This window comes from Heloderma suspectum, chromosome 2 (genome assembly GCF_057233095.1).
Source record: "Heloderma suspectum isolate Gila_16-S chromosome 2, 16-S_ref, whole genome shotgun sequence".
NCBI classification, from domain to species: Eukaryota; Metazoa; Chordata; class Lepidosauria; order Squamata; family Helodermatidae; genus Heloderma; species Heloderma suspectum.
Window position 1 is genome coordinate 189484511 of NC_139459.1, and position 27662 is coordinate 189512172.

Sequence of the window (27662 nt, forward strand, 5' to 3'; positions counted from 1 at the left end):
CTATAATACTTAGGCAATCACTCTTTGATTGGCTATTATGTTTCACAATACGTTCATGGCCTATTGCCATCCCTTCAGCATTATGGCAATTGAAAATACTATTTTCATCCCCTAGGGATGATGTAACCTGAACTGGATGCTTCCCAGTTCCTGCTGGCTTTTCCCCAAGTTTAGTTTAAAAAACTGTTCTGCCACCATTTTCTGTTTAGCACCAGCAGTCTGGTTCCATTTTGGTTCAAGTGGAGCCTGCTCCTTTTGTTTAGGCCCGGCTTGTCCCAAAATGGTCCCCAGTGCCTAACAAATCTGAAGCCCTCCTCCCTGCACTGCCATCTCATCCACGCATCAAGACTCCTCAGCTTCACCTATCTAGTGGCCCTGCATGTGGAAGAAGGAGAATTTCAGAGAATGGTTTCCTGGATTTGAAACTCCTACCTGGCAACCTAAATTTGGTTTCCAGGACCTCACAAGTGCATTTCCGCACATTGTTGAGACCAGCATGGACCACAATGACTGACTCCATCCCAGCGCTATCTATTAGGCTATCTAGATGGCGCGTGATATCCACAACCTTTGCACTAGGCAGGCAATTCACCATGCAGTCTAGTAGGGATGTTGAGGGTGTCTGATTGGGTCTGGGAATTTGTCGGGCTCCCCCCACCTGTGACCCCCGGACTGCACCCACTGAGACACTGTCCTTGCTCGCCCCCTGCTCACGCCCGCTTGTGCCTGCTCATGTTCTCCAGGACTCACCGCGATCCCGTTCCGTGAGCGCCCGCCATTTTCGCACCTTTGATTTCTACGTAAAGCAGGAAGTTAACAAAATGGACATATTTAAATATGTGCAGTTTGGAGGTGGGAAAGCTAAATAAGCGCAATATTAGAGGGATTATACCTCTAATATTGCACTTATTTAGCTTTCCCACCTCCAAACTGCGCATATTTAGATATGTGCATTTTTTAACGTCCTGTTTTACGTAGAAATCAAAGGCGTGAAAATGGCAGGCGCTCACTGAATGGGATTGCAGTGAACCCGGAGAACTCGCCGAGCTTGTGGGTGGCCCAAGCGTGGGTCCAGGGAGGTGCAAGTGGGGGCGCCACTTCGGTGAGCGCCCGGAAAAACCAAGCTAGGGTGAGTTTTTACATCCCTACGGTCTACATGTCCATCACAGACCCAGCTGTCTATTTGTCTAATGATTGAATCTCCCACTAACACAAGCCCCCCTCCCCCCACCACAAGCCCCCCTCCCCCTGGAGGCACATCCTCGGTGTGAGAGGATATTTATTTATCTTCTGTGGAATGGGTCCCTTCTAAGGAATCATTTCCCTCTTCCTCAGAATGACGCCCCCCTTGCTTGAGACCCCCTGTCCCTGTGACAGCAGAGGAAATGTCACCCAAGGATTGGGATACCACTGTTAGGTCCCTGAAGGTCTTGTCCATCAACCTCTCTGCCTCTCTTAGCTTCTCCAGGTCAGCAACCTTGGCTTCAAGGGAATGGAGTTGTACCCTGAGACCTAGGAGCTCATTACACCAGACACACACCCATGACTTCTGTCCATCTGGCTGATAGTCATATGATCCCTGCTCATGTTCTACCTTCATAATTGTTTTTTTAAATTGCTATTATTGGGTCTGTTCACCTGGAAAATTAAATAATGTACTAGGAGAAGGCAGGGAACTTATTTCTAGTTATTTATTTACTGTTACTTACTAGGAGAAGGTGGGGAGGAGTCTACTGCCCTGGCCTCCTCTCCCTCTTGCTGTACCTGCATGAGTGCTCAACTTGCTTGTGTGATTGTGCTTATGCTTTCTTCCAGTTTAAGAGATGGCAACTGTACTGTATCCCTCTTGACAGTTTTGTCTTTGAGTGTGATGTCAACCAGACAAGCAGCTCACTGAAAGAGATCATATTAAGATATGAAGTCCAGCATCTAGTATGGGAATCCAGAATGTTGGATCCTGAGGTAGATTCTGAGTGTGGAATATATTCAGTGGTAGGCTCTGCAGCCTTACAGCGACAAGATGAGACACCAGCAGTCAGTTAAAATCTTTCTGCAGAACTGCAGTGATCCCGCCTTGATATGCAAATCTGTACCACATTAAAAAGAGATGCTTTCCAATAATGTGTTTTGCGCTTTACATTCCTCCCTTCCTTTCCCCTTAACATTAAATACCTACAAGCAATACAGGGAAAAATGAAAATGAGGCAGAGGCTGAAATAAATGACTTTGAATATGCCATAATTTATTGTAGACACATTTTAACAGCAAGTTAAATAAGCATGGAACCTCGAAACAACGAAGAGTGAAGGAGCGATGCTAGACCACTTGAAAGAAAAGATCCCAGTGTTGGATGTGGTTAGATAGCAGAGCAAGGGACATGCTGATTCCTGTTTTCCTTTTAGTTGTATCTGTAAAATTGACAGATCAAGAAATAAGGTGAATGGAGTTCAGGCTGGGAAAGAATTGAAGTGTTCCCAGAGTAAGTGCCTGGGCCTACCAAGAGAGCAGCCATATTTTCAGACATTTTTGTTTAAGCATATCAACAATGATGAGAGATTATTATTCACCTGGCCAGTGCCATTTAGCTCCTCGTCTCCCAGAGCTGGCCAATGCAGATAGCTTTGACTGTAGTCTGAGGATGTCAGTTCCCTTTCATACCCAACACTAGGGGGGGGGGGTGACTCTGACAAGTTTGATTTTGCTCAGGTTCACATTTTCCAGTGCTAATTCATTTAATCCCAAATCTGCATCAGATTGGAAATAACAACAACAACAACATGAAAATGTGTATGCATTGTCATGTGCATTTTAAATCCCCATTTTTTTTGTATGCATTTTCCTCAATTTTTGTGCTCACTTTTGCAAATGTATGCTTTTTTCTACATGGAATATAGCATTGTTGTCCCCATTTTTACAAAGAAACACATTTTTAAAAAATATATGCAATTTTGTGCACATTTTTTGAAATGTATATGCATTTTTGTATGCATTTTCTGCACAATCTTCTCTGGGACTATCACCAACTTCGTCTGCAGCGTGTGGACTGTCGGGGGTCAGCACAGGTTGAACAAAGGGATGGGAAAGACACTTTTGAATAGGGATGGCGGAGAATTTCTCCCCGAAACTTCAGGGGGCCGAGCGCCAAAGTGTTCGGCCCCCCGAACAAGTTTCGGGGAGAAATTCTCTGCACCCCCCCGCCCCCCCCGGGATGGGACTTACCTTTGCCGAATGTCCCTCCCGGCGGCGGGTCTGGCCGGCGGTTCGGCGGGTGTTCGTCCGGGGCGGGAGCGGCAGCCGGTCTTTTGACCGGCTGCCGCCGCCGCCATTCCAAGAAAAGAAAAAAAAAAACGCCCCCGTGATAGGTTACGTGACAATTCACGTAGCCTATCATGGCTAGATTTGCAAAGTCAGCCGTGATAGGCTACGTTAATCGTCACGTAGCCTATCACGGGTGACTTAAAAAAAAAAAGCGCGTACGGATAATGGCAGCCCCCATAGGGAGCCGCCATTCCCGTTCCTTATTTGGTCGCTGTAGTCTACGTAAAGATTACGTAGACTACGGCGAAAATAAGGGCAACGCTATTAAGGGCAACGTAGACTACAGCGACCAAATAAGGAACGCAAATGGCGGCGCCCTATGGGGGCCGCCATTTGCGTACGCGTTTTTTTTTTTTAAAGTCACCTGTGATAGGCTACGTGACGATTTACGTAGCCTATCACAGCTGACTTTGCAGATCTAGCCATGATAGGCTACATTAATCGTCACGTAGCCTATCACGGGGGCGTTTGTTTTTTTTTTTAACTTTTGAGTTCGCGGCCGGGCGAGGCGAGGCACTTCCTCCCTGGCCTGAATTTCGGCTGGGCGAGGCAGGAAGCCTCCCCCCCGGCCTGAATTTCGGCCAGGCGAGGCGGGAAGCCTCCCCCCCAGCCTGAACTTTGCGGGGGGAGCAGCGAAGTGCCTCCCCCCCACCGCGAAAAGCTTCGAGGACAGGTAAGTGAGTTTCGTCCACCCCTACTTTTGAACTTGGTTATCCTTTGAAATTCACATTTCTACAGATTTTGCAATGGAGCTGTCCAATCAGACAATGCATACAAATGTGCTTACAAATTAGGAAAAAAAGAGCACAAAAATGGATATATTAGTGAGAATAACAGTACAAATTCATTATGTTAGGAAAGCCACTAGCAAAAGAAGAAGTGTATTTTAGGAAAAATTGCAGAAGGAGAGATGCACTTAAAAATGCATACGAATTTTCATGCAAACTTAATAAAATATCTCAAAGTTTGGGAAGAACTGAACTTAAGGCTGGAAAAATGAGAAACTGAGAGAAACAGAAATGGACAGAAGTGGACAGATTGCAATACAATATTGCAATTATTGTATTGTAATAATACAAATTGTATCATTACAATTTGTATGGAGTCCAGCAATTCGTACAGAGTCCGGAAGTGAATATGATTGCCCCAAAGCTACATAACTAGCTTGTGGGTAATGTTGTTCCCTGGACTCTACGCATAAGAGATGGGAAAGACTGGGCAGGCAGTGTAGCACTGGATCAAGACAGCCATGTAACAAAGACAGGGCTGAGGGTAAGCTCACACCTTTTATTTCTTTATTACATTTCTATCCTGCCTCCCCTCTCAGGAGTTCAAGGTATCATACATGGTTCTCCATCCACCCCATTTTCTTTTCACAAAACCCCTGTGAGGTAAGTTAGACTAAGAGATAGCGACTGGCCCAGAGTTATCCAATAAGCTTCATGGCTGAATGGAGGTTTGAACCTGGGTTTTGCCAGTTCTAGTCCGCTACACCTTACCGGCTCCTCCTTCTCTTCCCAGAAAGAGGGAGGCCTTCATAGCTTCCTATATTACGAACCCTTGAATATCGAGGTGTAATCATAGCCTGGCTAGAATAGGTGTGTCAAGGACATGAGCAATAAAGACATGGTTGAATTGTCAAATGCAGTAAGGCTTACCTGAACCAGAACAAGCTGGGCAGGTAACTTAAGATGTTGGGTTTCTCTTTAATGAACCTCTTCGTAGAGCTGTGAATAGGAAGAATAAGGCAATGGTGATGACATCGACAGCAACAGTGCAATCTTTTGCATGTCTACTCAGAAGTCAGTCAGTCAAACGTACTCCTAGGTAAGAGTGAATAGGATAGCAGCCTAAATGTACTAAATCAGCCCTGAATCACCAAACATTTAAAGCATGACTAGGATAGCCATGTGTCCTGCTTTTCAGAGAACAGTCCTCTATTTGCAGGGTCCATGTTCAGTTTAAAAATAAAGAACCCTAAGAAGGGAGCACAGAGACCCTGAAGTTGCCCATCCAACACTCTTTGACCGCAGACTCTTTGGGCGCACAGGTCACCGAGTTCCCCAATAGGCTGAGACATATTGTACTTCTGTTTAAATTAAAATCGTTCTTTCTAAATTTGCATCTATACACTTCGTATTCAAATCTACGTGTTCTCTTTTGCTTTCCTCTTTTGTGATGCATTTTCTCTTTTTGGCAGTGTGCAAGTGGCCATCCCAGCCTTCACTCTGCTGCAGACATTTTTTTTACCATCTTTCTTAGATATGGCAGAAAACGCGCCCCTTGCCGAGCCACCCTGAGTTGGGAATAATTAATGATTTATCAGGCCCTCCACCACCTCCTCCTCCTCCTCCTCCTTCTTCTGCTGTGGTGGTAGTGATGATGATGATAAATAACTGCAAGCTTCAATCTGTAGATTAATCAACACCATCTCTTGCTAAATTAGAGCCCAGTCAGTGAAGAGAAGGGTTTACATAAAGGGGTGAGGGTTAAGGGCAACCTTGAAACAACAACAACAATTTGTTGTGTTATTGTAGAGCAGGGGTAGGCAACTTCTGGGGCTGGGAGAGGCATTGCCCCCTGGAACCCCACAGGGGACTACACATCACTGCCACTGTGTTCTCCAAGGTGACAACCGAAATTGTGGCTATTTCGCAGATACAAAATGACAGCTCAAGGGATGGAGTCAATTACATGCTGCATCCCCTGAGCCATACACTGGGATGACCTGCATGTACAAGGGCATTTCTACACCAGTCTAAAATCCTGCATTTAAAACAGGGCTTTCTGCTTCCGTTTTAAATGCAGGATGACTCCCTTTCCATGAGCTTCCTCCCCGCTGCCTTCTCCCCATATCTGAGTCTTCCATTATCTTTCATTGATCTTGCTCCTCTTCTTGCCTCTTCAACTCTTTTCACGGAGGGAACTGAAGCAGAACACAGTGGGGTAATTTGACAACTCATTATCTGCGATATATTTAAAGATGGAACAAAAGGCATTTAATGCAGGAGATGCCTTGGATGATCATGGTGTCATGTAAAGAGCCCACAAACTTTCGTGCAGGAGCAATCTCCATTGCAGGATAAAAGCTCCGTGTGATGAAGCCCCAAGTACAAATCTACATCTAGTTTAAAAGCTATTCTGCCAGCCTCATTTAGGAGGGGGGAAGCTTTTTTGTTTTGCTATTGTTCAACAATTATGGAACCCTTGCTGATATACTGCAAAATACCCAGCAGTCTGAAGAACCTGATTTCCCAGATTGTCACACCTGGGTAAGGTAGTATCTTCTTATTTGGGAATCACTTTGGTTTGGGTCCTTCTTTGTCTTCCTGCTAGACTGCACTATTCATTCTGTTTGGAAAATGAATTCACAATCTAGCATTAGGTGCAAAAAGAAAAGCTCACTGCCATTTCATACCTGTAACGTTCGGTATTGATGAGCCAGTGTACAAAATCCTTGGCCTTCATTTTGTCCAAGCGTTGAGTAAAATCACTCGTAAACGTACCTTCGGAATGTCTCTTGACGTTGGAAGTATAACTATGGGCACTTTCTGTTTCATAAGATTGCCACCTGTTTGAGAAACCAGGGATGGAGAGAAGTATATGCATTCCACTATAGTGAGGGTATCTTCATCATAACTCATCACACCACATGTTTAAGTCAGATCAGTGGCATGTTTCTGACTCCTGCAAGTATTAGATACTTCAGGGGTAGTGTACAAGAAGCCATAACAAGGTACAAGATGATTTAATTATTTCTCAGATATGTAAACCGCTTCATATCTAATGCCACAAAGGGGCAGATAATACATTCTAAGCCAACAGTGAAACCATAGAATAGTGTTCTACTTCTAAAACAACCGTAGGAAAAAAAAAAGTTTATTTCTGTAGGGATCCAGACTATGCATGCTGCAGCAGTGTATGCACTGAGTCTGTTCACAAGGGCTATTCAATGTACATAAATTGAGGTGGAGACAGGGGGCATGATCCTGACTACCATGTGCTTTCCCTTTCTATGTCATATCACATGAAATACATCTCTGTTGATATCTAAGTAGGGCACAATCTTGTAAAAATTAGAAGGACTCATAAGATCCAACTTTTCATAAATCATCTGAGTTCAAAATAAATGTTCAGTATATTTCTTGCTGCAGTAATACATACTTCACATGACATAAATCCAGATATTCTAGTTTAACTGGACTGTGACCATCTCTCTATATATCTTAAGATACTGTACTATTGCCTGTATTACAAGAGTGGAAAGAGATTTCACATTTCTAAGAGTCAGGTTATATATACTGCAGATTCCTACGAACATTCATCAAGCATCTCAGTCTCTGTAGTGTAATCTCTCCCCCACCCCTGCTCAACTCTGTCAGATATATGATTCTTAAATGCTGCTTCTTACCTAGATTCATCCGTCGAGTCTTTCAAGACCATCTGCCAGCTAATAGGGAGTAAAGCTGCAATGACGAGTCCACAGACACAAAGCCACCGTGGGTTCTTCATCGGGCCTTCTGTACCAAAAATAAGCAAATAATAAGTAAACAAGAAATTGAACTATATAACTTTCAAAGTTAAACTTTCCTAACAGTTTAGGAGATTATATGATAATATTTGTTTCAGGGTTTCGTGTATTGCAGAGGAAAACATGAAACCTCAGAATCTGAAAGCAGTTTGCAAACATCCAGATGATGTTTCTAATTTTGAACACTATCCTTTTCAACAGAATCCACACACCAGTGAAGCTAAAGAAGCTGCTTTGATGTTGATGGATTTCATGGCCATTTAGTCCAATGGAACAGCCATCACTATCCTAAACTCACTGAGACAATATGGGGTTCTCCCCCAGGGAATTAAAATAGTAGGTATAATAGAGCCATCATTGTCCCTGGTGTTCAGGCTCATCTCACTATTGTCTCCTTTCACAAGTTTCCCCCCCCCCAACCCCCCAACCCCCATGACTGGAGAACACAGGGAAACAAAGAAATTCTTCTATCACTTCTCAGTTTTTTAAAAAACAGCAAATATTGTTTTTAACATGATTGTTCTTATATGTTGCCTTAGGGTGCTTCCAGGCAAGGCGTTTTTTGTGCAATTGCCCTGCCTTGTTCATGGAATTTTAGGGGAGATCCAGACATTGTCGTCTTCCACGTAGATCCCTCCACTGTTCTCCCAGTGTTTCTTCCAGTTTTCTTCTTTTTACAAAAAATCCCATCTAGGAGAATACCTCGCTTTGTCTGAATTGAAAACAAATAACATTCTTTCCTCCTTCACTTAGCAGAAAGGTAGGGAAAAATATTTTTCTCCTCTGACTGTGGATGTAAGATAGGCTTTCTAATCTCTGTGACAGTGTTTGTGCCTCCTTCAATGCTATATAGATCTGATAATATGGAAGGGGGATGTTGAAGAGAATTGTGCTTACCTTCCAAAAGATGCAACTTTCTCCTTAAATCCTGAGTCCTTTTTCTTTGTATGAGCGGTTTTGTGGCTTAACGCTATTCCTTACCAGTGCTTTTAAGCTTGTTAGTGGGATGCTAAAAGATGACAGATAGGTCATTGGTGTTCCTGGTTTTAGTTGGATGGGTCATTTGTGAATCATTACTGGATATTTCTTCTTTTCTCCACCCCCCCCCCAAAAAAAAAGTGGGTCCACAGAGAACATACAGCCATTGCAGAACTCTATAGCAACACCTTCAGTAAAATTTTCTCCTTGGTGCTCAGATGGATCTAGTCAACACCAGTGAGTTTCTTTCTTACTGGAGCAAAGTCTCTCTGTCTCTCTCTCATTGTTGTAGCATCACATCCTGTGTGACCCTGCAGCACCGCTGTTCCAAATATCTTTCTCTTCCAAAACAGGAGAGACAGAGACAGAAGAGCACACAATGCAATAAAAAGTCACAACATTCCGAAACTAGTGGGAAAACATTTCAGGCTCTTGGGACACTGCTGCTGGTCTCAAAGGCTCCAGCACAAAGCTGATAAGATAGAATTAATTAGCACATTCAAACTGATTGAATTTGGACTCAGTCTTGATTGGGGACCATCTTTCCCACTGCAGAAAGTAATTGACCTTCTTCAGCTGTAAAGTTAGCTTGACAAGAAAAATAATAGTATTACCAGTGGCAACTGGTGGGAATGGGCCACTCTGTCTGTATCTTGTGTGCCTTTGGAATATGCACAAAAATGTGACAGACTTACTGCTTCTTCTTTTGGCCCCTCTGACCTTTTGGTCCCACAGTTCATACACTCCCCCCACCCCCAATACCAATTTGTGTATATACACCTGACAACATGATACCACTGTGTGCATTCAGTGAAGTGGGCTCTAGTCCACAAACATTTATGCCACAGTTAATTTGGCAGTCTTGAAGGTGCCACAGGATGCTTGGTTTCTATTGCAATCATATGAAGATTATTTCAGTTAAAATACTTTTCCTGATAGTGACTTCTATATTTCTGGAAAAGAGGCCCTCTACCTAATATCAATATCAAACATATATTTAATAAATACACTCATTTTAAAGCATGGTCAGTCCAATCCCAGGAGTGGTTTTTGCCACTCTAGGTGAACCTCCAGTTGCCATCATCATGTCCTCCTCTCCCTCTTCCTCCTCCTCTTCCTCCTCCTCCACCTCTGTGTGTATCCTGACTAATATAAGTCACCAACCATATTTGTCAAAGTAACTTTTGACAGAGGATCATGTTTTTGTTTTTTATTTAAATTGGCCTTTCCCCCTTCAGATTCCACAACTCTTCCTGAAATTTTCAGGGTATGAACACTTCACCCTGATAGCTGAAATTCAAATTTCAGAAAGATTTGTCAAACCATTTTGTATTTATAAAGGTTGGAACAACCCCCTCAATCACCCCTTAGTGATTGCTAAGTGCTCAATTTACGTTTCAGTCTTAACATCAGAGCTGTAGCTCCTATAACAGCATGTACACGTGTGTGTGCATATTTTTCCTGATACACACGCATGCACACACATTTACACACAAGCCAGGGTGGACATGTATCCTAATTTACAAAGGACAGTCCTCGATTTGAAAGTGCCTCTATTTGAAAGGCTGTCCAATAGAAATCCAGTTTAAAGATAAAGAACCATAAGAAGGGAGAGCAGCAAGGACCCTGAAGTTGCCTAGCAGCACTTAGCAGCACCCAGACCTGGCCTTAGGAATGGGTGAGCTGGTCACTGACCCTGGGCACCAAGCTGAACTAAGTAGATGTGGACCTGAGCTTGGTGACAATGCTTTTTAGTTACAGTCTGCCATGAGCTAGGTTAACGGAGAGCAGTAAATGTCTGTACACTTCTTGCCCCAGATTCTACTGCTTCCATGCATACTAACTTCAAAAAGAAATTTCCAGCAATGACCAAAGTATCCCCCCTCCCAAATTTCCAGTTTGATACCATTCATTAGGGCTCCTTCACACAAAGCTTCTATGTTGCTATTGAGATTGCTCACTCACAAAAGTTTGCAGTCCCTTCAGATGATGCCGTTAACCTCCAGGGCAACTCCCGCACTAAACGACCTTTATTCCAGTTTTAAATAGATTGGAGATAATGAGCTATCGAATTACCCCACTTGTGTCCTGCTTGAGTTCCCTCTGTGAAAAAGGAAAAGCGGCAAGGAGAGGAGACGGATCAATGAAACATATGGAAGACTCAGTTAAGGGGGAGAAGGAGGGGGAAAGGGGAGGGGGGAAAGGAAGTGCATGTAAAGGGAGTCCGTTGTGATCCTGCATTTAAAATGGAAGCAGAAATCCCCCTTTTAAATGCAGGATTTTAGGCTGGTGTAGAGATGCTCTTGATAAAAATCAGTGGAATATTAATTTACTTTAAGGGAACATTACCAATTGCTATGAGCAATGCAAATAATATAAACAAGGGCTGTTAAAGTTCTTTCCACCAAGGGCCAAATTCCATTTTGGAGAAGGTCTTGGGGGCCACATTCCAGTCATGGGTGGGGCTGAAGGCAAAGGGGGTGGGGCCTAAAATACCAGAATATTTTAGTTTAAAGCTCTTACTGCCAGTCACTATGCTTTAGGAGGGGCCTTTCAATCTTTTAGAATGGGGGAAAAAACTGCATAAGAGCTGGAAAACCATCGAACAGTTGGCAGTTGACAGAAAAGGGGAAGGGGGCATGGCCTTCTGGGGAACCGCAGAGGGCCAGGTTTGGCTCTGGGGGCTGAGGTTCTACATCCCTGCTATAAACACTAAGAGCACCATACATATTTATTTTTAAACAGAAAGCAATAAGTTGATGGGAAGCACTGAAGGTGCTCCTTGCCCACAGTGCTATTTTTTTCTAGGACTGGCCCTGGCTGACTGAGCAGGCACACAGGTCACCTGGTCACACTTGCCCCCACTATGCTGAGGTGCATTTCTATTTAAATCATCCAAATTTTGCGCAAATCTTTTTGTTGTCTTCTTTGAGTGGTACCTTTCCTTTCTTTTGCAGGGGGGAGGGTGTTGATGCATAAGTGGCCATTCTGATTGGGGGTGAAGACTAAGAGGTGAAGTCAAGAGGTGGGAACATGTAGGTCAGGAGTAGGCACCTAGTGCCTCCGGATATGTGGATTACAACTCCCATCCACCCCAGCCAGAATGGCCACTGGTATAGGACCTATAGTTCAAAACTTCTGGATGGCAGCATTTCCCGTCCTTGGGAGGGAGGCCAAGAGAGAGCGCAGCAAAGGAAGAATGGGGAAGGTCTGGGGTGCCTGAAGAGCATATAGTTGCAGGCACAAAGGTCACAGAAAGGGACATGCTGAGAGATGAAGGGGAAAAAAAACTGTAAACCCATACAGGGCTTTGTTAAAAGGTTGTTTCTTTTTCTGGGACATAATAGCTCATGATGCTATTAATTAAAACAGGCTGGTAATTCACCCTTGGCTCCCTGTCCAGTTGCTGGACCCGTAACCCGGGTTTTGCCAATCTTGGTCCTAATAGAGAGACAACCATTCCAGATCTGGGCTTCTCTGACATTCACAGCCTGCACTTTTCATTCTTGATGTGCTCCCCTTCTAACAAAGTAATTAGACTTCTCTCTGCCACTGAGTTTATTTTAATTTTAATATCATTTTCAAAATATCACTGTCCAGGTGGAGCATAAGAAACCCTGGCTAATTAGACATCCTATATGGCAGCAAACTGGCCATCAGTGATGCATGTGTAACAGGTTCATTACTGCCACCCTTGGTGAACTGGGCTTTCCATTATGTTGATGAGTGCATCATCAAGCTTCCCTGTTTATTACTACTGCCAAATTAAGTAGCGTGATGGGCCCTGTTGTACTGTGATACCTTGATCCCATGCCCTGGGAGGCATTACGTTTGATAGGCATTACGTTTGACAGGTATTAGAAACTAATAAATAATTCTGTACTGACTAGTACGCAGCAAAGATATGTTGTCTCATATATATATTCGTGACCCATAGAACTGATTTTAAAAATTCATCTGCAGCTAAGAAGTGAAAACATGTATGACCCTTAGAGATTAAGCAAATATTCAAGCAAAGTTCACACTCTGTGAATCTATGATTCTGCCCCACCTGCCCGAATTTGAATTCAGATCACCTTGATGAATTTTGAATGTGGATCAGTCTCGGGGAGGGTCTATAGCTTAGTGGTAGAGCACATGATTTACATTCAGGTTTCTATTGTCTGAAAGCAGATAAAAACTAGGGATGTACGAAAGTGACTTACCTGTTTGCGGATGTGATTCATGGTGGGGGGGAGGCGCTCCGTCCCTCCCCCTGGAATCCTCGATGGGCGGGGAGGCGATCCGGTCCTCCCCCCCGGAATCCTGCCCAGCCGGCTCCGCTCCATGCCGGCTCCGCAGAGTAGCCGGCCAGGGCCATCCGCAGCCGGAGTTCCAGCCGTGGACGGGCTGCTGTGGACGCAAATGGCGGCCGCCGTAGCAGCCACCATTTGTGTCCAGCCAAGCTGCCGTGATAGGCTACGTAAGTATTTACGTAGCCTATCACAGCTACCCCCCCAGAAAAACAAAAAAAGCCAGTGTACACAAATGGTGGCGGCTACGGCGGCTGCCATTTGCGTTCCCTATTTTTCGGTGTTCTAGCCTACGTAAATATTTACATAGGCTAGAACGGCGAAAAATACAGAACGCAAATGGCGGCCGCCATAGCTGCGGCCATTTGCATACACTGGTTTTTTTTGGGGGGGGGGGTTAGCTGTGATAGGCTATGTAAATACTTACGTAGCCTATCACAGCTGCAAGGACGCCAATGCCGGCCGCAGCAGCCCAGCCGTGGCCGGCCTGGAGACCAGCCACCAGAGTCGCTTCCGCTGCCGGAACTGCCACTGCCGCCACCGCATCCGCCCCAGGTAAATTCCATCCCGGGGGGATTCTGCGGGGTGGCGGGGTGGCAGGAGGCCATTCCACCATGGATTCCGGGGGGGCATATTCTAAAGAATCCGGCCTCACTGGAATCCATGGTGGAATTCTCTGCCATCCCTAATAAAAACACCTGGTTTGGCTGGTATAGAAAACCTAACAGGTGTAGTCAGATTTGTCAAAGAGGGTATACCTATTGAACATCTTCTGACCTTGCAAAAAAAAATTAGCAGTCTTACAGCTGAGTTCATAAGGGCACAATCCTATGTGAGTTTAGACAGAAAAACGTCCCACACCTCCCACAATGCTGGAAGTTGTAGGCCTTTTTTCTGGCTTAACATGCATAGGATGGCACCCATAGTGATGTTCTGATCAAGGTACTGTCTGACTGAGAGTTTAGTTTTTCTCAGATCATTGTGCAGTGCTGGGGAGCCGACGTAATGTTGGGGAAGTCCGGTGGGGTGCAAAGATACATGCAAGGAAAAATAGGGAGAACTATTCCCAACAGTCACTGTTTCAATCATGACCTGCCCTTTGTTATTGTACATGCTAAGGATGGGCAAAACTGCCAGGCTTGATCACATCACAGTTGTTGTGTCCCCCTCCTCCAGCTTAACGTATTTTTCCCCCTACACAGAAATTCCTATGTATTTTTGCGCACATTTTCAAAATATGTGCAGTTTTGTACACGTGTGTCAGGATCCTGGCCAACCCAAGTCCACAGGAGGCCTCTTCAGGGGAGAAGGATTGGGATTCCTCAGCAAACCCCACTCCCACAGAAGACACAGGGCAACCTGAGCTGTCCTGTTGCAGGGATGCCTTGCCTGATGTCCCGATGAATCCCTTCAACTCCCATCCTGAGCTCTGCCATGGTTCCTTACTGTCATCCTGCATCTCATGGCTCACCAGAGCTCTGGCAATGATGGACTAAGCAGCATGCTCTCAGTCATTGTTACAGTGCCCGGTTGGCTGCCAGAAGACCCTTTTGCCTTGGGTTTACTCATGAGGAAGCAGACCCAGTTGTAGCCACTGAAGAAGAAGACCCAGTTGCAGCTGGTGAATAAGGGGCAGTGATGATATAAGCCCTCAGCTCATTCCAGATATGTGCTGGGTTAACTGCTCTCATTGAACTTCTTGCTCCAGCCATGTGCTTAAGACAGCACATACCTATTGACTAAAGCATATTTGTGTGCATTTCAGAAATGTACAACATTTTTGCTGCATTTTTCAAATGTGTGCATGTCAATTGATGCAGTTTTGTTTTGTGGAATGCATTGCATGCTTAGAAATGCATGGCTGTCTGTCCACAAGCTATGTTTGGGTCTGCATTCAGTTTTGGTAGGTACAAACTGGGTAAATCTATTAAAATAAAACTTGATAAAGTGAATTGCTCAACCATCCCTAGTACAAGCTTGTTCCGAAATACATCTGGTTGGGGCTTTTTTTGAGATGTGCAATTATTTGTATAACTTCACCGGAAAGCCTTGTGTTAGTTGAATTTATTCAGGCAGTAGCCAGAAATGTCTTTTTGAGCAAACGTGGACAGGTCACTTGGCCAGTGCAAGTACTATATGTCAGAACTTTGATAAGATAATGGATGTTCTAAATTGTTTTGCAAAACCAGTGTGATAAAGCCAATGGGCCAAAATCAGCATCATAGTTTTAGCTCTTCTAGTGAAAGATGTGCTGTTTTCACCCCCTGCAACTCAGCGCTACAGAGCAAGGAGGCCAAGCTGCAGAGGTTGTAAAAATTGTGTTCTGACACAGAGAAAAAAGAGAGAAGGTTGACAGTCTCTAGGAGGAGCTGTGGGATGTGACAGGGTGAAGTATGTCATGACAATGACACAGGAAATGTTATGGGGAAAGTGAAAAGGAAATAGAAGGAAAGTACAGAGCTGGAAGGTTTTCATACTGAGAGCAGTAAATCTTTGTACTTGCAGCTGAAAACAGCTTTTAATGAGTTCATTACAATGCAATTTCAGACAATGAAACGTGTTTTTTCCCCCCCTAAGGCCGTGCTCAGTATCTTTCATTTCTGTACACATTATTTCCAACTTCTGATTTGTTTTTGGAAGAGAAAATAGTTATGCCTCCCTTAAAGGTAACTAATGTTGAGGTTGTACCTATGTGCAGGAAGCCACAGTTGTAAAAAAAAAAAAGTATATTTTGGCATGAACCAGTGATCTGGTGACAAAAGAAAGGAGAACAGTACTCAAAATGTCCTGAGTATCCTGTGTACCTTTAAAGAAATGCATTCCTGAATGAGTACAAACTAAATATAGCTTGTGCTGTGACATCTGGTGCATCAAGAGCCCCATGTGAGCCATCAGTATCTTATCTCAGATGCCTTCTCTCGACATGGAGATTACCCTTTTCTGTGGTGGCGCCGCCCTGTGGAATAATCTCCCCTCTGAGCTATGTCAGGCCTCAACACTGGCTTGCTTTAGGTGTTCATTGAAAATGTATCTGCTTACTTTGGCTTTCCATCGGTCATGAGCCATCTTTGAACCAACCTCTAATACAATACCATTGTGTGTGTTTTTATATTCCTTTTGTAAACTACTTAGGGATTTATTCAGATGAGAAGAGGTATATAAATCTTGCTCATAAATAAAGAAATCTTATGTTTCCAGGGACTATCAATGGAGAATGATTGCTACTTATGAAAGGTTTTTAGTAATTGCTATCTCATAGCCATCAGTGCTTTTCTTAACAAATTTCATGCTAAACATGCACACTAATACCAGAACTGTTGGACTTCCTTTCATCTTGCTTTAGCAGCCCTTTTCAGATGCCATATAACAAAGGTGGCAAGTAATCCATCTCCCTTTTGTGTCTCAGTGGCCTGTAAATTTCTCTTCCATGAGGTTGAGCCTGCATGTATTTGTTAGGCCATTTCTGTGTGTTATTTTGTACCATCCAGGGTTTCACGGCCACAGAAACACCCTCACTTATTGGGCTGAATGAGTTCAGCTGAGTGTTTGTGGGAACTTTCTGCCCCTGCTCCCAGAAAGTCTAAGAAGACTGTTTCAGTTAGGTTGTGATTGGCTAATAAGAATCACCCTAGCTTTGCTAATGACTTTTGGGTATAAAACTGGTGAGTGTGTGTGTGTGTGTGTGTGTGTGCGCGAGCGAGTCTGTGTGTGCTGCAGCTGCCCATTGTTTTTGTCTGGTTTCGTCTGGCCCTTTCCCTTGTCTGCTTGGAATTGCTGGTTTCTGAGGTCCTGTTCTATTGAAGACCTGGGCCTTGGTACATCTAGACAGGCCTAGTCACCGTTGTTGTTTTGCCTTGTAACTACTGTTTCCAAATATTGCTCTGTTTCTTTTAGGGATGTACAAGGATTTTGGTTTTGTTCATGAGCACATGTCCCCTCAAAACATTTGCAAATTCTTTATCTCATTCCCAATTTCCAGTCTGATTTGCATGAATTCCCTCATTTGCGCAAATGTCCTCTGTAGATTGAACTAGGCCCGCCTTACCCTATGGAGGAAATTTGTGCAAATTTGGGGGATTCGCACAGGTCTCCCATTTGATCTCTGCTTCATTTGTGTAATTTTCCTGTTCATGTAAAGCGAGGAATGATAAAAAATGCAAGTGGGTATCAGGCACAGGATGAGTGGCAAGATGATGTTTGGAGAATGGTCGTGATCTTGAACATCACTCATTTATCCATCCCTAGTTTCTTTGTACCCTTTCTTCTTTCCCTTCTTGTAAATGAACTTTCCATCTATCATAACTGAATGTGTCTGCTTCATTTCCAGTTAAGCCTTGGTACCAAGTCCAGAGCTTTCCTCTTGGTTATTGCTCCTGTTTAAGGTTTCAGGCCTGGGGCTTTGAACTAGAGGGGGCTGGCTCCGGCCCTTGTTACATAAGCCTTAAAGGTGTCCTGTAAGGTCTGTGGGTCCCCGGCTCAGGCTGTGTTGGACATAAGGGGTGGTGGCAGCCTACCTTGCTGGGTTGGTGTTCAATTTGTACAACCTTTTGTCCCTGCCTATTCAGCTGGGAGTTAGTGTATTCTCCCCCCTAACCTTCACAAAGGGGAATGCATTGGGAATATGCACAACTTTTGAAAAAACACACAACTTTAAAAAAACACAACTTTTGAAAAATGTGCACTTTCCCAATTTGAACAAACCAAAAAAACAGGTTGCAAATGAGAATGGTAGTGAGCCAAACTGAGGTTTGAGGTAAAATTTGGAGAATTTAAGTGACCTTGAGCATCCCTGATTCTCCCATCCCTAAATTATGGCAGTTTTGTAGCTGCTTATATCACTCCCATGCAGTTATATCTGGCTGATAAATTTAGTTGATCTGGCTTACTTGGAAGTTGCCTTTCCAGGCCATTTTCCAGAATACATACTGTTGCCCAGAATGGGTATCGGAACATGGTTTCTGTGAATGTTTTGTGGCTTATTAGAACAGTCCCATGTAGTTTTGTGTGAATTGTGAATTTGGTTGATTTGGCTCATTTGGAAGTGGCTGTTCTGGGCCATTCCATTCTGGATGTGTTCTGTGCATTAAGGGGTTAATCTTTATATAATTTTTCAAGGGTTTCTGTCCTAAAATATTGTTCTCAAGTGTCTCTAACACATGCCATAGTGTTGGCATGGTTTTTTTTTTTTAAATAAAGGGGCCATTCTGGCCTGTTCTGTTCCAGTTTTTACACTGGCCCAGAGATTTGAGTAGTGTGTGTACGTGTATGTGTGTGTGTGTGTGTGTGTGAGAGAGAGAGAGAGAGAGAGAGAGAGGGAGGGAGCAAAAGCAAGAGAGCGAGCGAGAGGGAGAGCGCTAAATGTTCTTTCAATGAGGGAGACACTTTGAAAGAAAAATCAAATGTGTATCCAAGCCAAGAGAGATTTTTCTGTCCATTGTTGTTGTTGTTGTTGTTCAGTTGTTAAATCGTGTCCGACTCTTAGCAGAAGCCAATTTAAAACAAAGCACAGTTATGCTTCCAAAAAATGACTCACGTTTCTTTTGTTTTGTAGACATGTAATGGTGCTAGGAAAGACTTCTCTTGTTTCTCCACAAGGTATCCCCACAGCACAACAACAATACACAGCAGATTTCTGAATTTAGATGTATAAACAGAATATTAACCAAAAATGTGTTATCTCATTCATTCATTCATTTATTTGTTTATTTATTTATTTATTTTATTAAATTCATTTATTTGTCATTACATTGCTGCTGTGAGGGGGCAGGGGGCTGAACCAGACTGGGACCATGGCAGCACAGAGATTTAAACCATTCAGCCTGCACTCCAGTCCCAACAAAAATGTTTTATTTATAATTTTGTATTTTATCTACATTTTACTGTTAGCTGTCTTGCGAACTATTTTTAGGAGAAAGCTGAAAGATAAATGTAATAAATAGAGTCAGGCAAGGCTGCTTTAAGAACTTTGGGGATTGAGACATCACAGTGTGCCAATGGTATGAGAATTTCATTTCAGTTTGCAAATCAACAGAACTTGCCCCATTTGCAACCCTGAACACGAACAAGCTGCTGTTTTCTGCTACTGTCAAAATGTTGACACTTTAAGCTGGACAGCTGAATGTCTATACACCACTGTCGTGAATGGCAAAGAGCTAGGGATGTGAGAACTCCCTGCAGTTTGCCTCTCCTCCTGCTCTTCAGAGCACTCAGTGATCAACGATCACCGACGGTCGCCCCTACGAACCGGTTGTGGCTTCGTCGATTTTTTCTTTTTTACTCGGAGATTGATATGGGCAAAAGGGGATGTGTGCACACAAAGCCTTGAATTTGTGCACTTCTAAATCTCTGAAATGAGCACTTTCAGCTTCACCATTTTTCTGTAAGCCATTAGCATGTTGAGTCATCTCTATGACTCACTCATTGATTCTGCCTGCTGCACCTCTCCTCTCCTTTGTTTTGCTAATTGACATTTGACTAGGGATGTATGAATCCCTTACCTTGTTCTGGTCCGGGGCGTCCGCGGTGGGGGGGAGGTGATCCGGCCCTCCCCCTGGAATCCTCCTGGGCTGGCTCTGCTCCACGGCAAGTCCATGGAACCACCGGCCGGGGCTGCCCGCAGCTGGACCTCCGTCTGCTGCCAGGCTGCGGCTGCAAATGGCAGCTGCCGTAGCGGCCACCATTTGCGTCCCTGTGTTAGCCATGATAGGCTATGTATATATTTATGTAGCTTATCATGAAAAGAGCAGGGACGCAAATGGCGTAGCAGATGCTATTTGCATCCCTGCTCTTTGCTGTGATAGGCTACGTAAATACTTACGTAGCCTATCACGGCTAAAGTAGGGAGGGAAATGGCAGCCGCAGACCGGGGTAGCCATTGGCGGCCGCAGACCAGGGGCAGTGGATGGACCGGATGGCTGATACAAGGTAAGATCCATCCCGGGGAAGTTTCACGGGGTGGCGGGGGGGACGGACTGCTCTGTTCCGCCATGGACTGTGAGGGGCTGGATTCTAAAGAATCTAGCCTCACTGGAGTCTGTGGTGGAATTCTCTAACATCCCTACATTTGATAGGAACCTCCGGGGCACTGGACACTTGAGTCTTTTGTTGTCTGAGAATATGCACAATTATATGCTGGGGGGGGGTCAGGGGTCAGTTCAGTTCAGTGCTATCGCAGATTAGCAGACATGGGCATTTTTGGAATTTCACCAGGCCGGCAGAAGTTGCAGTGCGCACTAGCTCCTGTCTGCAGAAGAGGGCTTCAGCCAAGAAAAATATATCATTTTTGTTTGTTGGGAGGACGCTTTTACAAATTGTAGCTTCCTCTCCACCCCTACTTTTCCTTCTGTGTGTGTGGGTATAGGCTTCAGGCTACATTTGCTAATTCCCCCAGAAATCAACTTATTTGAGTCTTTGTAAACCTCAGAAAATGAGCCATTCTGATGTGGCAACCTCTCTCCAACAGTGTTTGAGGAGGGGGATAGGGCTTCACTGGGACAGGCACTGGACTAGGCTATATGGGGCAAACCTCTGGTAAATCAGGGACATTTGGAGGGAGCTCAGAGAGGAAAAAGCAGCAGTAGCTCCATCCATCCTCAGAATGAGTTTCCTGGAAAGGACGAGGCTTGCTGAAATTAAAAGCTGATCTCTGGAAGAAATGATGTTGATGCTGAGAGAGAGATGACCGTGTTGGACTAGGAGTCAGGAGACCCAGGTTCTAGAACTTCTAGTCCCCACTTGGCCATAGATGCTTCACTTAGGGCCAGTCACAGACTCAGCCCAACCAACCTCATAGGTTTGTGGTTGTGAAGATAAAATGGAGTGGAGGAGGATTATGTACGCCACCTTGAGTTTTTGAAGGAGGGGAAAAGGCAGCATAAACCTGCAATAAATAAAAGAAGAATTTGAAAGAGCCAAAGTCCCCTTGGAAGACTGAGGCTTCTGTGGAAGCAGGTGGAGGCTTTGACCAATTGTCTCAATCAGCACAGTTTTTTTGGTTCATTAGGTAGAACGGGGGAAGACCCCCTCGCTCAGAAATCAGCAATACTGTTCATCCGCTAACTGAGGGCGATAAGCAAAATCACCACTCCCTTGTTTTAAGAATGCATTTCCATGATAAAGGACAGGCCAGAGCAGGTGACTGAGTACCTCATTCATTCTCTTTAGCTGACTGCCTGGGGATATAACTGAATGTCTATCGACTACGGTCAGTCAGATATTCATTCACATGCCTGGCTGTGGAAAGGGCAGGCAGGGAGGGCGACAACTGATTTAGATGCATGCTGCTGTGTCTGAATGGGAGAGATGTCTTCCCTTTTCTGTTCCTACCAAGCAATACCTCTGCTTGAGGTACACAACTGTACACAACTGCAGTCCCTTTTGTTTTCCCCATTCTGCAATTAGCATATGTGCAGGCTGCATTATCGGTATGATATTGCTTGTCGTCTTAATGGAGCAGTTGTATACAATTAAAATATCCCTGTTCTATGCATTTTAATTGACCATGCAAAGTAAAGAGACACTCTGTTGTCATGACTTTTGCCTGAAAGCATTTATGTTTATGTGGTTGTTACGGGTTTCATGGGACTGGTGTACGGGGTAAGTCACTGCAGTCATCCCAGTGCAATAAGAGCCAGGTTGGAAATGGTATTAGTATATAACTGTGCTCCTTGGTTTGTCCTGGGCTCTCCTCCTCCCACACCTGCAATCTTTCCTGTCTGCACTGGGATGTCAACACACAACCAGCCATACCAGGGAAACTGGTGTTCAAGTAGCATGTCCCCCCCCACATGCACACTCTCCATTGCGTAGTGTATTCTTCATGCAAATGTGGAGGAATTGCCCCTTGTAAAAATACAGCTAGTTGGAAGCTCTGTCTCTCAGAGCATGTTGAAAATGCCATGCAAAGAATGACATGCTGCCTCATAGCATCCCAACCCAGGATCAAAGCTTCTCTCTGCAATAGGATAGTGTTCTCAGCTATCTCTATTGTATTACCAACCAAATACAGGAGTGTCTTATCATAACAGTGGGTGGCCTCTGTTTTGTGGGAACATTGGAAACTTATTCCCATTCCTTAATTAACACTCATTTCCCCTTCTCCTACTTACCTTGAATAGTCCAGGTACATTCTATGTGTGATTGCTTGCCCAATAGTTATTGATGCAACCACATCTTGTCCTGGTCCTGATGCAAAGTACACATTTTCCCAGCATATGCAACCTGAACTGGACCACTGCTATAGGTCCCCTGTACTCTTCCTTCTTTCAGGAATGCATTGTATGTTTGTGAGATGCCATGGTACCCAAATACCCATTCCAGCAGCAATCTATTTGTTATTGGCGAGAATACTTTTCAGAACATATAGGTAGGAGGGTTGGAGTAATTCTCGCTTTGCAGAAAAGGCACATTTCTGTCTTCTCTTATCAATATTGGGATGTGTTGCTGGTTAAATTCCTCACAAAACAGTACTCTGATATGTACAGCTCCAGTTAAATCATAATGAGAAAATGAGAAAAAAAGGAGAGCTTTTTAAAAACGCACTGCACATTCAGTGGGCCACAAGAAACTCCAGCCATGCCCGGCAATTCTTCCTACTCATGAAGGTCTTCCAGCTGTTTCCTACGAGACATCGGGATCCTTGTTTTTTTTTGGGGGGGGGGTTCTGATGGCTTCCACACTGCGACAGACACACAGAAATGCAAGAAGCAGAAATACGGAAAATAAGGTTTGTGCGCATTTCACCACAACTGACAGAAATGCAGGAAGCATAATTGTGGAAAATGAGGTTTGTGCGCATTTCTTGTCTGCATGACTGGGAAGGAGGCACTGGAGGAAAGAATTACATAGGTATGTCTGTCTGCTCCTGCTGCAAAGCCTAGCAATATGACTGCTGCAGCTGGAAAGCGAACTTCCCATTTCTCCAGATATATATAGTATATAATTCCCGCTAGTTTGACAGTGGTATCACCATCATGGGCATATTTCTTGGGCTGTCCTTTTGGTTCCCTCACAGCTCAGTGGTCACCCTGGCCAAGCCGAAACACAAACACACAAAATGCCACCACAGCCAAGAGACCAAGACCATTCTGCACTTTTTATGTATATATGTATGTATGTATGTATTTCATTTCTATTCTGCGCAATAGCCAAAGCTCTCTGGGCCACCGTTCACAAAAATCAAAACCAAAAAGCACACAGTAAAACAATAATTTATTTCCCTATTGAAAAGCACTGCCCAAAGATATGTGCGCATATATTGATTTATGAATGAAGGAACTATCTTTTTCTTTCTGTGTTTTCTGCTTGTGAACATATTCTCTCAAATGTTGGAGTAAAATTCTAAGTTTTAGGTGAGATTTGCCCCATAATAGCACATCTTCTTGCTTGGTGGCTATCTCAACTTGCAAGTGTTAAGGAATAGTACTTTTTGATTGTTATGTAGGGATGTAAGAAAGTGACTTACCCTTTCGCGGATTATGTTGATGGTGGGGGGGGGAGGCATTCCGTCCCTCCCCCCAGAATCCTGGCCGGGGGGGAGGCGCTCCGTTCCTCCCCCCCGGAATCCTCGAACGGCCGGCTGTGCTCCACAGCACCTCCGCGGAGCAGCCAGCCAGGCCTGGCCAGAGCTGTCCGCAGCCAGATTTCCGGCCACGTAGGGCTCTGGGTAAAACAAACAAACAAACAAACAAAAAACCACATACGCAAATGGCGGTGGCTACAGCTTCTGCCATTTGCATTCCTTCTTTTTGGCCATCTTAATCTATGTAAATATTTATGTAGACTATGACGGCGAAAATAAAGGGGAACGCAAATAGCGTAGCAGGCGCTATTTGCGTCCCTTTTTGATTCCCCATTTTAGCCTACGTAAATCTTTACGTAGGCTAAAACGGTGAATCAAAAGGGGACGCAAATAGCTCCCGCTACGCTATTTGCGTTCCCCTTTATTTTCACTGTCATAGTCTACGTAAATATTTACGTAGATTAAGACAGTAAAAAGAAGGAACGCAAATGGCGGCGGCCGTAGCCACCGCCATTTGCATACGCGTTTTTTTTTTTACCCACCCAGCTGTGATAGGCTACGTAAAGATTTATGTAGCCTATCATGTCTTTTTTTTTAAAAAAAAACCTAGCCATGATAGGCTACATAAATCTTTACGTAGCCTATCACATCTTTTTTTTTTTTTTTTTACACAAGGCAAGCCTGGAAATGGTGGAAGGTGAAATGGTGGAAATGGTGGAAGTTGGAAGACCGCCGCTGCCACCGCCGGAGCTGCCACCGGAGCCGCCGCCACCCGGAAGATCCGCCCCAGGTGAATCTCATCCCGGGGGGGATCCGCGGGGGGCGGGAGGGCAGGCCATTCCACCACGGAGTTCGGGGGGGCCGAATGCACTGGCATTCGGCCTCACCGAGATCCATGGCTGAATTCTCTGACATCCCTATTGTTATGCAGAAATTGAAGACCATGGCCCATTTCAATCTGAATGAAACGACCGTCATTCAGGTAGAACGGGGCTTGCTTGCTCTCATCTTTTTCTATTCCCCTCCTCGATGTCTCCCCACCCCCCACAACACCTGGATCTCTCTGTGGCTGTGGCATTTCTCATTTCATTGAATGTGCAAAATCAGAAGGGCCATGGCAACTGTGCAATTGTTTTTTTCGCACAGAAAATGCAGATGCGCACATCGGGGGTCCAAATGTGCAAAAATGAAGGGATAGCTGCCAAAGCCATTCGCCGAACAGGTGCTCGGTGAGAGCTGGGGTAAACATGCAAACAGGATCACCATAGCACCTGAGATTTCAGGGGAATCGCTCGACTGCAACCGAGCAGGGTCGGGTGAGGGAAGATTCTCGAACTTCAGTTCGGGGAGCCGAAGTGAGATAAGATAATTGAAAACAAAGCAGGAAATGAATGTTCATGACATCCCTACAAAGATCTCCCAGGAAACAGCTGGAATCACTTAAAGAAGGCCTTTTTTTGGAAACTAGAAAGCAGACCTCAGAATTTAGAGCTGTTTCTCATAATATGTGGCAGCAAAAAAACCTATCTGTGTCCTTTTAGCTACCATTCCCCAGGCTGTAGCAGAGAGGGAGGTGAGATTAGGGATACAGGAGAAATCAGGGTGCAGCTCAACAAGCTTTAATTGGCTTGGCCCCTTGTACTTCATTTGGGCTTTCGCTAACTGGCCTGACTCGGTATGTGTGATTTGGGCCGGCTAAGGTTTTTCTGTATTTTTAAAATTGTGCAAATTGCAGACTCAATTTGTGCAAATTTGCACATTTTGTGCAAATTATACAAACTGTAACTGCAATTTGCGCAAATTTCACACACACACACACACACACACACACATACACACACACAGTATATATCTGCATCTAGAATAAAGAAACCAAATGCACAGTTACAAGATTGGGGATACTTGGCTCAACAACACTACAAGCAAGAAGGATCTTGGAATTATTGTAGATCACAAGCTGAATATGAGCCAACAATGTGATGAGGTTGCAAAAAAGGCAAATGCTATTTTGGGCTGCATTAATAGAAGCATAGCTTCCAAATCCCAGAAAGTACTAGTTCCCCTCTACTCAGCACTGGTTAGGCCTCATCTGGAGTACTGTGTCCAGTTCTGGGCACCACACTTTAAGAAGGATGCAGACAAACTGGAGAGGGTTCAGAGGAGGACAACAAAGATGATCAGGGGACAGGAAACAAAGCCGTATGAGGAAAGGCTGAAAGAACTGGGCATGTTTAGCCTTGAGAAGAGAAAACTGAGGGGAGATATGATAGCGCTCCTCAAGTACTTGAAAGGTTGTCACAGAGAGGAAGGCCAGGATCTCTTCTTGATCATCCCAGAGTGCAGGACATGGAATAATGGGTTCAAGCCAGATTCTGGCTGAACATCAGGAAAAATGTCCTGACTATTACAGCAATATCATGACAATGGAACCAATTACCTAGGGAGGTAGTGGGCTCTCCTACACTGGAGGCATTGAAGACGAGGCTGGACAGCCATCTGTCGGGGATGCTCTGACTTGGATTCCTGCATTGAGCAGGGGGTTGGACTTGATGGTCTTATAGGCCCCTTCCAACTAGGGGTGTATGGATTCCCCACCATCCATTCCGGTGGGGAATCCACCTGGGGGGGACGCAAACAGTTCCGCCCCCCCCCCAGAATCCTCTGAAGCGGCTCCGCTCTGTGAGGATTCTGTGGAGCTGCCCGGCTTGAGGGCAGCTTACCCGCTGGACCCGTCCTGTTCTCCTCTGCGCCGATCGCCATTTTTCTTTTAAAAAATGGCGATCAGCATGGAGGTGAATAGGACGGGTCCAGGAGCAAGCAGCTGGAGCCGTTCTGCACGGAATCCTCCTGGAATGGAGGTAAGTGGGGCCGATGCGCCGCGGATTCCAGAGGCCGGATTCCAAGGAATCTGGCCTCATTTGAATCCGCAGTGGATTTCTCTAACATCCCTACTTCCAACCCTACTATTCTATGATTCTGTGTGTGTGTGTGTGTGTGTGTGTGTGTGTGAGGAATGGAAAGAGTCCCTGGAGTTTGGGGAAAACTAGGGATGTACAAAAGTCACTTACCTTTTCACAGCTTTGCTCCGTGGTGGGGGGGAGGCGCTTCGCTTCTCCCCCCAAAATTCAGGCTGGGGGGGAGGTGCCCCGCCTCACTCGGCCGAAATTCAGGCCAGGGGGGGCGCCCTGCCTCGCCCAGCCGAAATTCAGGCCGGGGAGATGCACCCCATCTCCCTGGCCGCGAACTACGAAAGTAAAAAAACAAAAACACCTGTGATAGGCTACGTAATGATTTACGCAGCCTATCACGGCTAGATCTCCAAAGTCAGCCATGATAGGCTACGTTAATTGTTACGTAGCCTATCACAGGTGACTTTGAAAAAAAAAAAGTGCGTACGCGCTTTTTTTTTTTCTTTCAAAGTCACCCATGATAGGCTACGTAACGATTAACGTAGCCTATCACGGCTGACTTTGGAGATCTAGCCGTAATAGGCTACGTTGATCGTTACGTAGCCTATCACGGGGCCTGTTTGTTTTTTACTTCAGCTGTAATGGCGGCGGCGGCAGCCGGTCGAAAGACCGGCTGCCGCCCCTGCCGAAAGACTGCCGAACTGCCGCCGGGACCCGCCGCCGGGAGGGACATTCAGCTATGGTAAGTCCCATCCCGGGGGTGGCAGGGGGGGTGGCGGGGGGGTGCTGGAGAATTTCACCGCCGATTTCGGGGGGCCAAATGCGTTGGCGTTCGGCCCCCCGAAGATTCGGGGAGAAATTATCCGCCATCCCTAGGGAAAACACATGGCTTGGATCAGAAATGTAAGCCAAGTCGGGGCACCTCAGAAATCTAGAGACCCCCAAAAGGGATGGCCTTCCTCGTGGCCGACATCCTTAAGTGAGACAGCACGGCACACTCCATCAGATCTGCTGGAACCAAGCGCCCTTTGGCTCTGCCTCCTCTTCCTCCACCAGAACTTGCTGGGCTCCCTCTGTGGCCATTCTATAGTACATAGTCATGAAAAGTGTATATA

General features: G+C 45.0%; 1 protein-coding gene across 2 annotated transcripts in view; it reads right to left on the reverse strand.

The window, feature by feature from the left end:
* Positions 1–2213: 2213 nt before the first annotated feature.
* LOC146353608 (exendin-3-like) overlaps positions 2214–27662 on the reverse strand; it is a 78056-nt gene continuing 52607 nt past the window's right edge. Inside the window, exons 3-9 of one of the 2 annotated variants that reach the window (XM_084836890.1) lie at positions 18653–18751; positions 10793–10930; positions 8747–8858; positions 7730–7838; positions 6737–6889; positions 4977–5045; positions 2214–2408 (exon numbers count right to left, since the gene is read on the reverse strand). In XM_084836890.1, the coding sequence (XP_084693016.1) occupies positions 2399–2408; positions 4977–5045; positions 6737–6889; positions 7730–7830 (333 nt within the window). In that variant the 5' untranslated portion in view covers positions 7831–7838; positions 8747–8858; positions 10793–10930; positions 18653–18751 and the 3' untranslated portion in view covers positions 2214–2398. The remainder of the gene's footprint in view (positions 2409–4976; positions 5046–6736; positions 6890–7729; positions 7839–8746; positions 8859–10792; positions 10931–18652; positions 18752–27662) is intronic. The other variant, XM_084836891.1, reaches the window with a different exon arrangement.